The following is a 14,860-nucleotide window of genomic DNA, read 5'->3' on the forward strand; positions in this document are numbered from 1 at the left end:
TGCCTCAGACGTGATTGTTGGTATTCCACGACGTAAGTACCATTTTTTACTTTGTTCCAGAAGGCGGTTCCAAAATGGGAGTAGTTGAAAAGAGATAATTCAATTTCATGTTTGATCGTGACAATACTAACGAAACAAAGTGAGCCTTTGAGTGAATCGAAAAGTATTCGAAAGCTGCAGACTTACGTGTTGGAAAAAGTTTTCAAATTATTTTCAGAATTTATTCCTGACACATTTGTGTCAGTGGAGCTCAGCTAAAGACGTTTTGAAAAAGGCTGGCCACGTTTGTAGGCGAACAAAATATCTGGAATAAAAAAACCGCGACTTTTTAGAACTTTCAACGTATTTTCCAAGCTTTTTTTGGTTATGTCTTTAATTTCACCTTCTATTTTTTAGCGATTGATTGAAAAATCCCTTAGAGTCTCGATACAACACGGAGTCAGATAGAAAAACCGCAGTTGGGCGGAATTTTAATGTATCAAAAATTTGTCCTACAGAACCTTATAAATTGAAAGTATAGTTATCGGAAGTCTTGAATTTTGTATTCCAGATGTTCAGTTCGTCTTAACGTGGCCACCGTTTTTTAAATCGTCTTCTGCAAAGCTCAACTCGAACAGACGTACGAGCGTAAATTTTGAGGATAATTTAAACAATCTTTTGGCGTTTTGAAGTATTACTTGACTCTGTTCCGTCCATCAGTCTAGAACAATTAAATATTGAATAAAATAATGATTTTATACTGCTCTTGCCAAGGCAACCCTTGTTAACATCGTTCATACTCTCGTAGAATAATGTTAGTCAAATTTTTTGTTGCAGTTATTCGCGTGCACGATGGAAGCAAGCAACGGCTTTCGGTTATCACAGTGGAAGCAGTGTCTTGCAGCATTCGGTAAGTTTCCAAAAATACTGTGCGTGAGACTCGTGCGATCTAAAACGATACTTATTCTTCTCAAACTTTTGACAAATTTATTGAACCCGTACATATCATTCGATCATCCTTTTTTTCAGCACCAACTTTAGTGTTCATTCCACTTGTCGTCGATGTTTGGGTGAGGCTGGAGCCCGAAGGATCTCTCAAATTCATCTACCTCGTGTTAGATGTTATCTCAGTCATATGCGGTGCTATTATAGCAGCAGTTTGCTCTGATTGTTTTGGACGAAAAAAAACCATGTTAGCGTTAACACTCCTCTGGCCATTTGGAATTGCTTTCGTTTTCACTGTACATTTAAGTAATGTAGTACAGATCTTGTCCTTAATCCACTTGTTTTTTGGTCTCGGTTTCACCAGAACTGCTACTGCTCTTTATATCTCGGAAATTACCAGCATCAATATTCGTCAAACCGCAATGGTACTTCCACTGGTGACTACGCCGATCTTTCAACTGTTTGGGGATTTAGCGTTTCAAATTTTAGTCGACCATTTCGCTAGTGATGTGGATGATGTTATTTTGGCATATAAAATCAAAGCTAGTGTTTTTGCCTCAATCGCAACATTGTTGTTCGGTATAATGCTTTTCCTATGCCCTGAGACACCCTATTACTCGAACTGGAGAGAAAGGTGCAAGGAAACCGAACGGTCTCTACGCTTCTATACCGGATACGAGTACGTCAGAACGGCAGAACTGATTCCGGAACCCCGTGGCAATTCGCAAGTAAAAGCGTCCGCGCAGGAATGGAATAAGAAACTGAGAGCACTCACCGAGATGAAAAATATTCGAAGTTTGGGCATAATTTTTATATTAATATTGATAAAATGGGGGTTTCGACACCACATAAATCTATTTGCTATAAAAGATATGTTAAATTTCTCTACGAATATCACTGGTTACGATGAATTGATTGTAAGTTTTGCAATAGCAATTTTCACCAGCTTTCTGGTATTGCCCGTAATTTTATTCGCGAGGAAAATATTTCTGTTAGCAGTGATCGTAATCAGTTTTATAGCAACTTTGATCGGGATATGGATAAAATCTGTTGTAATACTTTCTGTACTTAATTACGTGAAATTCTTGGGTCACTTCATTTTCACTGGTGTCGCGTGGTCCTCTTTAGGAATTTTATTCCCGACGAATGTCAAGGCCATCGCCATTGCTATTGGCGTGAGCTTAGACATGCTGATAGGTTCTATCGTGTCCTTGATCGAGTATTTCATATACCAGAATGTTAATCAACGTGGAGCCGTATACGACTTTACACATCTCCCACTAAAATCTTACGTCGACTTAGGTACTCTTGTTGTGGCTTTTATCTTAGTCTTGATATTCATTCCAAAAACGATCAAGGTGCAGCCTGAGGGAACGTTTAAGAATTATGCTGTAGTGCGATCCTGAGATTTGAAGTTAACAAAGCTTCAAGCAGAAGTGATGGGGCGCAGCCCGCCGATGTGGAAGTAGGACCCAAAATTTTATCATCGAAAGACTTTGAAGAACTAATCTCACCAGATTCCAGTAAATCAAGGTGCTGATCTCGAGTGCGTTTCTTAAAATTCTCATGAACGATTCTGTTATTCGGAGAGTCGGACAGCACCGCACACTCGGTACTAGTGAGGTACTCGAGAACTAATATTGTTAGAAATGGCAAAATTTACTTCAATGCTTTTTATTTTTGTAATCGGAAACAGTTTGTCTGCATTAAATGGCAAGTGAGTTCAACACATTTCTTCATTCTGTCTAATTTATCAATCCTTTGTCTCCCTCAAAATATCCCATTCATCCCAACCTTTGTTATACCCAACTACTTTTGCGCAACGCATACGCATATCTCTTGTGTAATATTTGATGTAACTCTCATCTGCTCCCTCGTTTTCGTTGCATTATGTAATATATTATGCTCAAAAGTTATCAGCTGAGATATACACGTCAACATAGCAACGTAATTTGCCCAAGCAGTTTTTCCTCTATCGCGGATACGAATTGAATGTCTGCAGTGATGTTTTGGTTCAACGAGTGACGCTACTCTTATGTGGCTCAGCGGTTCATTCGAAACTTGGGATACTTTTTGAATGGCACACAAAAATCTGCAGATATCTCTTCGGCCGTAATGATACCTCTTTTTCAGACGTAAAATCTATTGAATTATCCAAAAAACAAGATATTTTACCAAACATCATTGCTTACAGTAATCGTGCGCGTTCGAATAATGCGTTGAATTGTGTTACTCGACTGGTCTTGGTTGATGGTGCAGAGGCCAAGTGTCACATCCCCGATATGTGTGACATTTTGCATCACTGATTTAATTCGATGGATTGATATATTTATTTCTGACATATTTGATGTTTTTACTTAAAAAAATCATATTACTCGCTCCTTCCCGAATATTTCCTTTCAAAGTATAAGAATAATTCAAATAATGGCTAAGATAATTATTTCTACTGGTATGCTCGGTAGCCAAAACTAACCCAAGAGTTTGATGATTTTTGAACGGGTCGAGATGTCGAATTGGAATTTATTTCAACAAACTTTCGCAGTAGAATACATTTTCGCTAGTCAATCAATACTAGGACTTTTCACAATAAAGGGGGAATATGGGGGCTCATCGAAATCCAACAAATCAGGCATAAAAGTTTTCTGAGTGTTGCTAATTTGAATATAATTTGTCCCTTGGATCAAATGTTTTCTGAGGGACTGGCCGTGGCAAACCACCCCCATACCCAGTGCAGTGGACATCAACATATCCTCCGGAGTGCATGCAAGGAGGCGACCCGGACCTTCTCTTGCATGAAGATTCCAACGCAGACGCTTTTTCTAAGTATGAGTCGTAGACAATCGCTGGGAGACTTTGCCCTTCAGGCCTGGGTAATTTTATTTTGAAAATACTATACAATTGTTCCCACATGCTAAGACGGAAGCAGAGTTTTTCCCGGCTCGTTACGGTCAGTTGTAGGCCTACGCGGCCTTCTCCGAATCTGCCGGTCGAACCATATGGGCTCCGACGCTACCATTCCGAGCCCGTGAAAAGGTGTTTATAAGACTTAAAATAAGTAGAGAAAGTGAAGTGAAATAAATAAATGCGATTAATGTGATTAAGAGGCATCAGATCCCCAGGAACGCACTAGACGTAAACACTACTCAGAACATGGCACGAGTAGAAGATAAAGATGGCTAATAAAAATTGAAAGGCTATCGTTCTTGACTTTAACCTCATTAATTCGGGCAAGGTCTTAGATATAATATGCGACGTTCGTAACATCAATTTAATATATGAACACAAAGTATTCAAATAGGTGATTATTTCACTCCTTCACAAGCGAGTGGTGTTCATTCTAATTTTGATATATTAAGTAAAATAACAGACCTAATAGCGAATGCAACCATGCGCATCAATAAGTTCAGGATAAGTATTTGATATGAAATACCAATGTGTGTAAAACGCTTTCAGACTGACACTCGATATCATATTATCAAATATGTAAAAGGAAGATATTCTTGCCTAAAACGGGCTGGATAATGTTATCTATTGCTGTAATATCTTGAAAAGGAGGGGAGGTTTATCCAAAATTCGAAATTGTACACGCACAATCAGTCATTGGACGTATTTGCAATCACTTGTCGGTTCATCTTCAATCAAACGAAACCGTCTCTATTAAATGGCTAAGAAGTACGGTGCGTTGTGAGCTAACCAAATCCGATTACTCATCGAGAACTTTTTAGTTTTTCAAATTCGACGAAGAAGAGACTTCGAGAGTTGAACGGATTTCACACCAACATTCCATTACACTCTTTTTTTCAGCTCGTTATGATAGGTTATATAACAGTACTACTAAAAGGTACTCCGTGAATATTTTCAGAATTTTTAATTCACTCATTTCGTGAATGTTTGTTTTTACCCGTATATCGTGGAAGATTGAAATCGGGTAAAAAAAAATTTACCACAACAAAGTTATGTATTCCCATGAACATCACGTTATTATGAGTGTCCTTATCATAGTTAGCTGTAATTACTAAGGTTATATTAATGAATAGGACTTCCTACGGTGGGCTAAAAGTAAGACTAGTCTTGCCGACCCGAAAACACCCTAATCTTTTGGCGTATCGCAGACTCGGGATATACCAGAACTGCCTTTTGTCAGACAGAGATCTTTCTCCGTTGCTCCCATGAAAAGACAAGGGCTTTGAAGCCGTTGCTTCCATCTGGAGACACGGGATTCCAATCGTTACTTTCTAGTCGAAGACACGGGCTGGAGTTAATGCACCCTTTCGTTGCATGGACTCGGGAAAACCGGAGGCACCTTCCTACTTCAGACTTGGGCTCAGAAGTCAGAGTTGACAGCTTTTAAATTAATTAAATCGACGCCTGAACTGCAGATCAGGGCTGTAGTCGTGGCTGCATGTCAAGTTCTGTTTCCTCGGCTGTTGCAGTGCCGTACAACTATTCGAGATGAATGTACGCCGTCTGTTAAATCTATCCGATATCGATTTATCTGAAATGATGTCGAACTAAAGGAAACAGATGCGTTGAAGTTTGACTAGAACGTTTTAATTAACTAAATTGCGTATTAAAAATTTGCAAAAATCAAATGAAAGAAATGTTCAAAAATAAATCAAAGTGAAACACAAAATAAAATTATACAGAATTTATCGGTTCTGCTCCCTACTCAGCTAAATGTTCAAATTTTCCCAAGCTTTATATTTCTAACATTTTCAATCTGATGTATTCATCATCTAAAATCCCGTGCTACCGTGGACCCTGCAATACGTCTGACTTTACGATGAATTTGAGCGCCAAGCTTGAAAATTCATAAAATTGACTGTAAGTTCGAGCTCGACTTCGAGGTGAACATCATCTCGTCTAAATGAGACAGGTAGACACTGCGCCGTGCCACTACTGTTTTTTTTATTTTTAAACCAACAGTTACGGGTTTTGTGCCCATGTACCAAAAGAATAATTGAGTAACGCGTTGTGGTTCACACGAGAGTTCACATGGGATTTTGCCGCACGTAAGCTGCCTGTGCCTCCTGAGGCACCTCTATTTATACTGTTGGTGGCCCTTCATCGCGTTGCGCCGACGCAGTCGATCTCACGATCCCCTATCTGCGAGTCGAGGGTCTGTCGTTTTCCTGTCCGTGTCCTTTAGATTTGTGTTAACGACGTCAGCGGGCATCGGTCATCCTCGGCAACCATCGTCCTCATACTCTGTCGGTAATCTGCACATTGAACTGCGCGATGTCGGAGTGCACCAGCTGCATGTAGGTGGCATTGGTCACTTCGACGTCCGTCGAGTCTTATCTTTTCTCGTATGGACGGTTCAGCTGGTGGCTTCGAGTATTTTAGTAGACTTAGAGTAGTGGGTCTATTTTGGTAGACCATTACAATATGTCATTCTGTTGCTAGCAACATACATCGCATTGAATTATATCCGGAAAAGAGGAACTCAAGTGTACCTTGCAACATGGCGCTTACAACGCAAGTTAAGGACCGTTAACCCAACCACAATTTCTAGTAATAACCGGTATCGACGAGAAGAGCTGGCGCACAATATCGGCGAAATTAGAATTACCTAGAATATTTCCTCATCCCCTTGTTTTTAAACATTTGTTCCTATATAGCGAGCGATCCGAGCAAAGCAGTCACCAGAACACGGCCCAAGTGCCAAGGAGGGGACACCAACAATACCTGACCTGCTGTATTTAACTATGGACATGAACACGTCGAAATATGTTCCAGTCATCACTCCGGGCAATATCCTTAACGCCTTAGCCGGAGTGCCTGGGTATCTGTTATCTCAGTTTTGAGTATAGTAACAGAGTTCAAAATTAGAGCACATAGACACACACAGACGTCCATCCAAAAATGATTAGAGGTGATTTTCTAGATCTTGAAACGTCGAGACCTAGTGATTACAGAAATTTCATTTTTCCTTTGAAAATGGAGACCGAAATTTAAAAAAAAAGTATTATATTTAAAATAAATACATTCCAATTGCTTTTTAAGGTCATGTAGTACTCCTACCTTTACCGAGCGAGTAAACTCACCCATTTTTCTGCCTATATTCAATAAACAAACGAACGAAAAGGTTTCAAATTTCAACAGTGCATCGCTCTTTTGTAGCGGAATTCAGGAAAGTTGCTCAGAACATGGTTTATATTACATAGAATATAGTTTTTGTTTGTCAGTAGTCTGAATATCATTGCCTAAGTCCGGTTGAAACATTGTAAATTTTTTTTGCTAATTAATAAAAAAGTCTGCAAGAGCTAATCTCGATGAATTCTTCCTGAATTCATCCCCAATGGTCACTAACTTCAAATTTTTGTGAAAAAGAACGAAACTGCTCTGTTTGCTCGGTGATTTGCTAATTACTATCTTATTTATTGTTCATAGTTTGATTTTAATTACAACTTCATGCTAATTTATTATGATGAGTTTGTTGATCATTTGTCACACGCTCAACGAATCTCGCGTATTTTTATTTATCTCCACGTCAATATTGATATGAACATACCACTGAACCGACTATGAATGCCAAGGCTTGTATTATTTTAAGAAATGCAAAAACAACCACGACAGCGATTACGAATTCGCAGGTCGGCAAACGGCGATCGCTGGCTGACGATCAGTGAATAATAACGTTGTCGATTATGCGTTATAACTTATACGTCACCTTCTGAGCTAACTCCAAGCCGAGGAATAATTCTTAATCGAACGAACTCAACAGGAAAACAATTTTTCGAATGACTAACAGCAACTGTAAATTTTCGATGACAAAATTGAACGTCCTTATGAAATTCAGAAAGTGTCATAACACCGAAGAAGCGTTCTAAAAATTCTGCGAGATACAGAATCGATACAATTTTTCTACGAATCCGGGAAGACTTGTTATTACCGAATTTTTCTCCAAATCAAAGGAGATTTGTTTATGCCAAAATTTTTCTTGTATACCAGTAGGATAACATTTCGTATAGTTAGATAATGAGGAGGTTAGCCTGGAGTGTTTACCAAAGTTATTTCTGATAGTCTGGTGACATGTTTTAGCTCACATTAGGTGTACGATGTTTTTATCGTAATTTTGAAAAAATTAATTTCTCATTTTATTATGTAATGCTTTTGTAATTTATACTTTTATCAAATTGGATAAATATCGTAAGAATTATTAAAATCAAATATTTTTTTTTATTCGGTATCAATAAACATGTTATTGAATTTCGCATATGTTCACGTCATGGAAATTACTCTTCTCGCGATTGCGCTAAATGTTTAAATTTTAAGGAATTAAACGAACTTTCGGATAAAATTTGATACTTCAAAGAAATTGATCTGAAATTTTTATTTGTCCTAAGGACGTATCACGAACATATTTGGAAATCGAATGTCTAGTCGACGTAACTCTTTGCCGCACAGATGAGCCAGCTTTTTTGAATCGTTTATTCAAGATTTACATCCAATTTTCGAGATATCAGTATAATTTTTTTTCTTATGTTTCTACATAATTGGACCTCTACAATAGCAATGTTGATGTTTTAAGAGGGAATATGATGTTTCCGCGAATGTAGTAAGCGCTATACATACACAAGGTGTTGAAAATGCCTGTTTTTACGTAATAAATGTAATTGTGATAAGGTTATGGGGACTAAAAAAGTGGAATTTGGTATTTTGGGGTTTTTGCGGTCGCTCAAAACGAATCCAACGTCAGAATTTCAAGATTCAAAATAGCGAATCCAATATGACGGACTGAAAATATGGAAATTGATCTGACACGCTCATATTAGATCCACCGTTATGAATTCTGAAAATTTCTCAGATCTCATCCCAATTTTGATATCAGTAACCTCGAGAACCCTGATATACTCAGTTCCAAGGAATTTGATTATAAGGAAAAATGTATGCTTCCAAGCTGTTGTCGTATAAATCGACGTTATATTTTTTTTTCGCGTTCATTTCAACGAAAGCCCAATCGCTACGTCCGATGAACGGAGCCCACACGTGGTGACGTCACGTTCCCCACCAAGCTACTCCCGTAATCTGCGTCGTAATACTTCGGATATTTAGCTCGCGATCCGTCTACACAGTGCAGATGGCCGAGCAGCTGCCTCTTTGTTGACTAACCGAACTTCCTTCACATTTTCGTCGCGTCGTCGTCAAGTGAATTTTGGATTATCGTCTACGTCATTATAATATTATGGTGTAATTTCTCCTTGGCTGAGTTGCAGATCAAGGTAAAGTATGCATAGACTACCGTAATAAATCAAAAAAAAAAAAAAAAGAAATATTTATTTCCAGATGAACCTGTTAGAATATTTACTTATTGAACTCATACATTTTGATCAAATCAAATTTTCTCCCGTATGTCAAGTTAATTGTATTGAATAGGTTCATATTTAAATGATATATTTTCATTTCATGAAAATCCCAGAGGAATTCTTAACTGAGTGTAAACAGCGAACTCTATAGATTCGAGTTCTGATTTGCTTCTAGATTTTACATTTGGTCTCTGTTTTGGTAATCGCAAGGTGAACGAATGTGATCGAATATTGTTGTATTTTGTCTGCGACTTAGAATGATGAAAATGAATTTTTCTAATTTTGAGGAGACGTCTTGTTCTCGGAATTTAAGTGTAACAACTTGGGGAACTTTTACTCCCATACGGAAAGGAATAGAGTGTAACTAACGATAAGTTCGACTTCGCTTTTGCTATTAAGAAAAACCAGGGTAAGAATTTATGGTTGAAGTATTTAAATTAAATATGGATTTCGTGTTTTCAACTTAATTGATAATCAAATTATACGCGATCATCTTGTCAACGACATGATAAAAAAAATCTGAAATTAGGCAACTTTGCAATGAAATTATGTTCATGGAAATTTTCGATTATAATAATGAAAGAAAATTTTATAAAATGTGGAGGACTCTGAGACAGTTTATAAAACTTTTATGAAAATTTTATGCAAATTCCTTTTTGTAAAACGAATAACGCAATGCAATAGGAAAAAACTTTATGAACAATAAACGAAGCATTTTATAAAAAAAAAAGGTATAATAACTGTTGCGATATGAAGTTCTAGCCTTGATGAAACTCGCGAAGAGTGGTTTGATAAAGAAATTTTCCACACGTTATATAGATGCGAGAAACGCGAAGAGAAAATAGATTTTATTTTAAGATCTACACAGAGCAACTCCAGATGATACACAACGTTGTATCGCGAAAAACGTACACTCGAAAGACTGATACCGAGGACAGCTGATTCGCTAATTCTCGTAACTCACACGCAAATTGCAACATCCTTTAATTCCAAGCACAACAAATACACGCAACAATAACGAGAAAAGATTCCGATCTTACTTGATGGTACTTCCACTAATTGAATTGGCTTGTAAAGTGGTGAAAAGTACCGCGAAAAATACTTTTTCACGACCCGTTTCAGTTGCAATTCCATCAAACGAATTTCCTTAACAATAATATTTTTTTTCTTACAGAAAATTTCAAACGAAAATGGATACTAATCGCGGTTTCCAGTTGTCCCAACAATGGAAGCAATGTTTGGCAGCACTTGGCGGTGAGTTTTTATCTTTATAAAAGATCGATACGATGTATGCGGAAAGCGAAAAAATATATTGAAAACATTGCAAATTCTGAAAAAAATGCTATAATTCGTTAGGAATTACAAAACTTTAGTGAGGATGTTAATTTACTTTCTATAAATAATGTTCAGTTTGTTTTTCCTTATTCAGTTTGAATTTAATGCAAGTAATTTTATTATTTTCAATTTCTGTAATTAATATCATTAACCAATGGATTTATCTCAATTTTCCCGAAATATCGTTTTGATAACAAACAACAAATACCATATTTGTATTAGTAATAAAATAGATCTTGAAGAATGTGTTGGAGATATTATATGTATAAGGTGCATTCTATGGCAAGTCAAACCAGCTTTTGTGGCTAAGAAAAATTTTCAAACATGATAGTCCTTATTTGATCTACTTAAGGATAAGAGTGTTTAAACCACACGCACATCACAAGACACACCACACAACTGACCACACATACATAAAACACTGACACTAGCCAAGTTCCACTGTAACTCAGTCGAATCTCAAACTTCAAGTAACGCGGATTTGAATGTAAATATTATTTTAACCCAGTTCTCTTGTTTAGTAAAAATCCTTTACCAAAAGGTCTCTCAAGATTATCCCACATCAGAACACTGCCTCTCAGAAAACAAAGAATTGTTCCAAAAGTAAAAAAAATATATATATATCAACCATTTTCTTTTGAAAACGTTGTTAAGTTTGTTGCAAAAACATTCATTTTCTATTATTTTGCGATCAGCGGGGCTTAAGACAACAAAAGTGTAGACTAAAAATGGGCTCCTTTTACACTTCTTTCCAGTTTCCTCGCTTTACGGTACGATACTTTCGTTACTGCAGTTCTCTTACTGAGTATCATTACACGCGTGTAACGAAAGTACAGTGAGAGCTTTCAAGTACCTCGTACTTTTTTGAAACTACCCTTAACCTGAACAACGGAGTCTTCGACGACTATAACTAACAATAGGTATCCATCAAACCTCTCAAGATGTAGATCAAGTTCATGTGTAATTTATTTTGGGTCCCGTTATCCCGGAAACTGTGTTGCGTGATTTTTTCCCAGTTTTCAAAATCACGACCGTCTATCCGTGTTAAAAAAAAATAATCCACCATGATCAGAGTTGTTGCTGGTTGAAGTGACTTGGCATGGAATGCTCTATCTTTCTACTCAAGAACATGTATATATCTTGCAATAACTTTAACTATTATTTTCAGTCTCGGCTGGAATATCCAGTTGGGGAATGTTCGTCATTTGGCTGAGCTTGGAGCCCAATGTATTGAGTAATTGGATCTCCACGTTAGTGATGATAATTGGATCAATGGTGGGTGCAGTTAGTGCGGATACCTTCGGACGCAAAAGAACTTTGCTAGTGATGCTGGTTATGATCTTGCTGCAATTGTTCCTTGGGGGGTATACATTAATCATGTCTCATTACGACTACGGATTCTCCATCACGTTGATAATTCTCTTGGCGTTCATCATCGGTGCAACCAGCACTGTGGTCCCAGTTTACCTATCCGAAATCGCGGGTACGAACATCCGTGAAATTCTGATGCTGATGCCACTGCCAGGCTTCTGCATTGCGATGATAATCGCTTTATTGGTATACATCAATCAACCAACTGATTTACTTACTACTTATTTGGTCGGTTGCTTGGCCGTTGTCATGATGCTGTTTCACGGAGTCGTGTTGATAACTTGCCCAGAAACGCCGTACTACTTGAACTGGAAGGGGAAGCATGATGAAGCTGAGAATTCTTTGAAATTCTACACGAAATCGGACTACCTCAGAGTCCCAGAAGACGTTTCGAAACTTAATGAAAAGCAAAATGCAGACGGATTTTTGCTGGAATGGAAATTGAAGATGAAGGAACTTGTAAGAAAAGAGAATCTGAGAAGATTGGCGATCGTTTTTTCCCTGATAATCATCAAATGGGTGATCGGAGGCCGCCAAAACTTTGATATCGTCGATGAATTGATGTACTGCACTACCGATCCCTTATTTTTTCTGATCCTAATACCGATGCTAATGTTTAGCATTTTCTTCATACTGTGCGTCAATCTTTTCAAAAAGAAACCAGCGTTGTTGGTGGCGATCGCATTCAGTTTTGCGAGTACCGTAATCGATATCATCTTTCCAGGGCTGCCGATTATAGTTGTTTGCCTGAAGTTTCTGTGTCACGCTATTCTCGTGGCCGTGATCCTTGCTCAGGTCGGAAACTTGTTCCCAACGAACGTAAAGGCAGTGGCTATTGCCATAGTGACAAGCTTTCAGCTTCTGACTAGAAATTTGTACGATTTGATTGAAGGTACATTATTGTACGGCTATGGGTCATATCATCACATTCATTGGGAAGTTAAATCGTACGTCGATGCTGCTCTTATCGTCGTGATCTTTATCTTGGCTTTGACTCTGTACCCCAAAAGTACCGAAGCTTTTTCCGCGAAAACATCCGAACATTATTCCACTCGAACCACGGGACCTTTAGTCTTTAGATGCGATAAAACTGGTCTAGAATCGGGAGTTGTTACCTGCGAAATCAAGCGATAATGGAATCGTGGAATTTTGTGTCCTATAGAAAAATAATCACTTACTAATGATAAACTTTTGTCTGTATTTGTTGAAAATGAGTATCTTTTATCTGAATATAAGCTTATTCTATAATTAAACTGGTGCAAGCATAAAATTTCATTTGATTAAATTGAAATTCATCGCTACCCAGATAATACATTTTTTTTTTATACGAACAAGTTAATTTTCTGTACTTTCTCGTATTCTGGGTGGGAAAAATCAGCATTTTATGGAATGAAAGTCTAGTATCGACGAGCGGTTAAGAAAGTAAACTCTATAACCACAAGAGATGTTAATCAGGGTACTTTTGGGTTCAATGTCGTCGCTACTCTGAAATCAGCGAAATGAGAAAAGTGTAAGAAGTGATACGGAGATGATTTATATTTAAATGTAGAGTGATTTCTTGAAACAGTAAGGAGTGTAAAAGTGTTTAATTAAGCGAAATAGATTTTCGTTAGAGTGGGTCTTGTTGAGTTGTGCAGTAGAAGTTAATTGGTTGAATTTCGAAGTAGAAGTCAACCAGAAATGAAGGTATAAATGCAAGAAAAGAGAGACAGGAAAAAGATTGTAAAATTATTGAGAAAAAAGTTGGAGAGTTAGTAGAATGATTTTAGCTATGTAAATTAGAATTTCGGTCAAGGGGTAAGCGTTGAGTTTGTAACGATTCAAACATGCTCGCCTCAATTCAAAAGCAGTACTCATTGTCAGTTGCACTTGACTATCAGTGTCCATCACGTGGTATCTACCTTGCTTCATACCGAATGACATAGATATATATATATATATATATATATACGTTTTAAACGAACGTGTCGCCATTATTGACGTTGACAGATCTTCGATATCGGCAACCAAAAGTCAAGTTACTATTAAGAAGACCATTTAAAACACTCAAACAATCAAAACTTCCACTATACCTATAAAAATTTAAGAAAGACTTTGGGAAAATAAATAAAAAAAAAAAGTACAGAGAGACAATTTTAGTGAAAGTCAGACCGTTTGCATTTATAATTTTTAACGCTATAAATCTTCTTAACCAATATTTTATGTGATAAATGATTCAGAGAATGTTTATGCTTACGTAGTAGCTATTGCTACAAGTTGAAGCAAATATATTATACAATAAAATCCTTTATAGATTTCTAAATCGATTCTTCACGTTGTCTTATAATAAAAATACCAAATATATATAAATATGCATTATTTAATATACATTATAAGTGTTTTGGTCAATTTCATAGTTGTAACGAGCTTTTTCGACGCAGCACTTTGCGTATTGATTTTATTTTGTTCACTCCTATTGCGCTCCTATAATTTAGAATTGATTTTAGTTGTAGTTATTTATTTCCTTTCACCTTCTTCATTGATGGTTACGTTTTATAAATGTCTTCATATCGATTTGAAATGGCATCATAGGAGCCAACGGGGTTCGATCGACAGATTCCGAAAACCCAACGTAAGCCCACAACTGACCAGGACAAGCCAAGTAAAATTCTCCCTCCATCTCAGCATGTAAAGACAATTGTAAAGCAGTTTCAAAGCAACAAACCAAGGCCTAAAAGCGGCCTGAGTCAAGACCTCCGGAGAAGGTCTGGGTCACCTCCTCCCATGCACTCAGGAGGACATGTGGTTATCCACTGGACTGGGTATGGGGGTTGTTGCCCACGGCCAGGTCCTCTGAAAACACTCGACTCAAGGCAGATAGAAAAGAGACTTCACAGAGAGAGAACGGTCGTGTCTTCAGCATCCATTCCAACTTTCTGAAT

At 37.4% G+C, this 14,860-nt stretch overlaps 1 protein-coding gene across 1 annotated transcript; it reads left to right on the forward strand.

The window, feature by feature from the left end:
- The first annotated feature begins 9,012 nt into the window (after window positions 1-9,012).
- Window positions 9,013-14,086, forward strand: LOC124404130 (solute carrier family 2, facilitated glucose transporter member 2-like). The gene is made up of 3 exons (XM_046878018.1): window positions 9,013-9,149; window positions 10,408-10,487; window positions 11,737-14,086. The coding sequence occupies exons 2-3, from the start codon at window positions 10,424-10,426 to the stop codon at window positions 13,071-13,073; spliced, it is 1,401 nt and encodes a 466-aa protein (XP_046733974.1). The 5' UTR covers window positions 9,013-9,149; window positions 10,408-10,423; the 3' UTR covers window positions 13,074-14,086.
- The last annotated feature ends 774 nt before the right edge of the window (window positions 14,087-14,860 follow it).

Source organism: Diprion similis, chromosome 3 (genome assembly GCF_021155765.1).
Source record: "Diprion similis isolate iyDipSimi1 chromosome 3, iyDipSimi1.1, whole genome shotgun sequence".
In the NCBI taxonomy this organism is placed as follows: Eukaryota; Metazoa; Arthropoda; class Insecta; order Hymenoptera; family Diprionidae; genus Diprion; species Diprion similis.